At 39.4% G+C, this 1,748-nt stretch overlaps 1 protein-coding gene across 1 annotated transcript in view; it reads left to right on the top strand.

Moving 5' to 3' along the window:
- The window catches only part of LOC101855524 (palmitoyltransferase ZDHHC15B), a gene marked incomplete in the record, with an annotated part of 44,143 nt that overhangs the window by 32,687 nt on the left and 9,708 nt on the right, over positions 1 to 1,748 (top strand). Inside the window, 1 exon segment of the mRNA XM_013088359.2 lies at positions 1,380 to 1,477. Coding sequence (XP_012943813.1) covers positions 1,380 to 1,477 — 98 coding nt within the window.

Genomic DNA, 1,748 nt, shown 5'->3' with positions numbered 1-1,748 from the left:
GGGTGTGAGAGGAGGGAGAAATGATCAGGTAAACTTGTTCACAACCATAGTTTGATGATTGGATTGAGTGAGGAGTTCAGATTCTTTGTTCGCCACATTTACCTGTCCCTGTTATGGAGGGTGTTACGACACAGGCCGCCGTGTCGCGATGTGGACTGTGTCCTTGTGTGTCCTTGTGTCCTCTCAAAGAAGCTGCTTGTTGTGCATTGTGTTCCTGCGACTGATCTGTCCTCTGTCCTCACCGCTACTGGACGGAATTGACTACTACAATTTGGTGTTAAAAGATTGATGCATGCTTTCACTGACTGCTGTTGCCCTTTACACCTAGGAAAATCATAACAGTTGTTTCTAAAAATGATTTCAGTTATTCATGTTTCTATAATTTAGCAAACAGTTCAGGGATAGCTTCTAGTTGTTATTGTAAAGTACATGTGCTGCTGAGTACTTTTGGAACATTTCTTTATTGAAATTTGTTGTTGTTGTTGTTGGTGGAAGGGTGCACTTGTTGTGTGAAGGACAGCGCAGCACTTGATGTATGCTTTGATGGACAAGTTCTATATCTTCCCACATCTATCTGTCCCTGTGGTTTGATGCCCCTGCGTAATTCAGCAAAATTTGATCTTTTTTTTTTCTTCAGAATTTCTGATTATTTTCTTTTATCATTCTTTGTCAAAATTAACAGAATCGCATGATTTCATAATTTTGGGCTCATTTTGCGTAATTTCAGAATATTTTTGGCCTAAAATGGTAGGGACAGTCTTCTAGTATGTCCAGTGGTGTTGGAGTCTGCCATGTCAGTATAACTGCACTTGAAGAAACATTTCTGAATAGTGTTTCAGTGTGATAGGGGGAAATGTTTAAAAAACTGTACTTCTAATTTGACCAAAGCAGCAATCGGGGAATTTTCCAAGTTCAAATTGTAAAAAGTAGAAAGTACTAAAGTATAAATCACAGATGTATAAAGTATAAATCACAGATGTATAAAGTATAAATCACAGATGTATAAAGTATAAATCACAGATGTTTAAAGTATAAATCACAGATGTTGAGTAGTTGTGTTTTGGGGTTTTGAAAATAACTCAAGATTCACCGTTAAGAAATAATTTGTCCATTTTGTGAGAGATGGTCTATCTGACCTGGTGGCAGAACTGTATATATATTATTTGTCTGTCTTGTTGTGTACAGAACTGTATATATATATTTTGTCTGTCTTGTGTACAGAACTATATATATATATATTTTGTGTCTCTTGTTGTGTACAGAACTATATTAATATATTTTGTGTCTCTTGTTGTGTACAGAACTATATATATATATTATGTCTGTCTTGTTGTGTACAGAACTATATATATATATTTTGTGTGTCTTGTTGTGTACAGTCTGGGTGACGGGGTGACGTACCCGACTCGCACCGTGGACCTGGACTGTGACGGTCTGCTGGGACAGAGGCAGCGCTGGATGGAGGAGGGGGACAATGGTGAGTTGTTGAGGGGGGATGGGGGGGGAGGGGGGATGTCTTCTCATCCCTCGATGGAGGGAATGTGCTGCTAGTCAATGCTGGTGGTCACGGGTGATCTGGTGTGCTTTGCTCTTTCTGTCCCATCAAACATCTATCGTCCTTATCTCTCCTCTTTCTGTCCCATCAAACATCTATCCTTATCTCTCCTCCTTCTTTCCTATCAAACATCTATCGTCCTTATCTCTCCTCCATCTTTCCTACCCAACATCTATCGTCCTTATCTCTCCTC

Source organism: Aplysia californica, unplaced genomic scaffold, assembly GCF_000002075.1.
Source record: "Aplysia californica isolate F4 #8 unplaced genomic scaffold, AplCal3.0 scaffold00728, whole genome shotgun sequence".
Classification (NCBI taxonomy): domain Eukaryota; kingdom Metazoa; phylum Mollusca; class Gastropoda; order Aplysiida; family Aplysiidae; genus Aplysia; species Aplysia californica.
The sequence above is the reverse complement of the archived record's forward strand: the minus strand, read 5'-3'. Positions and strand labels throughout refer to the sequence as shown.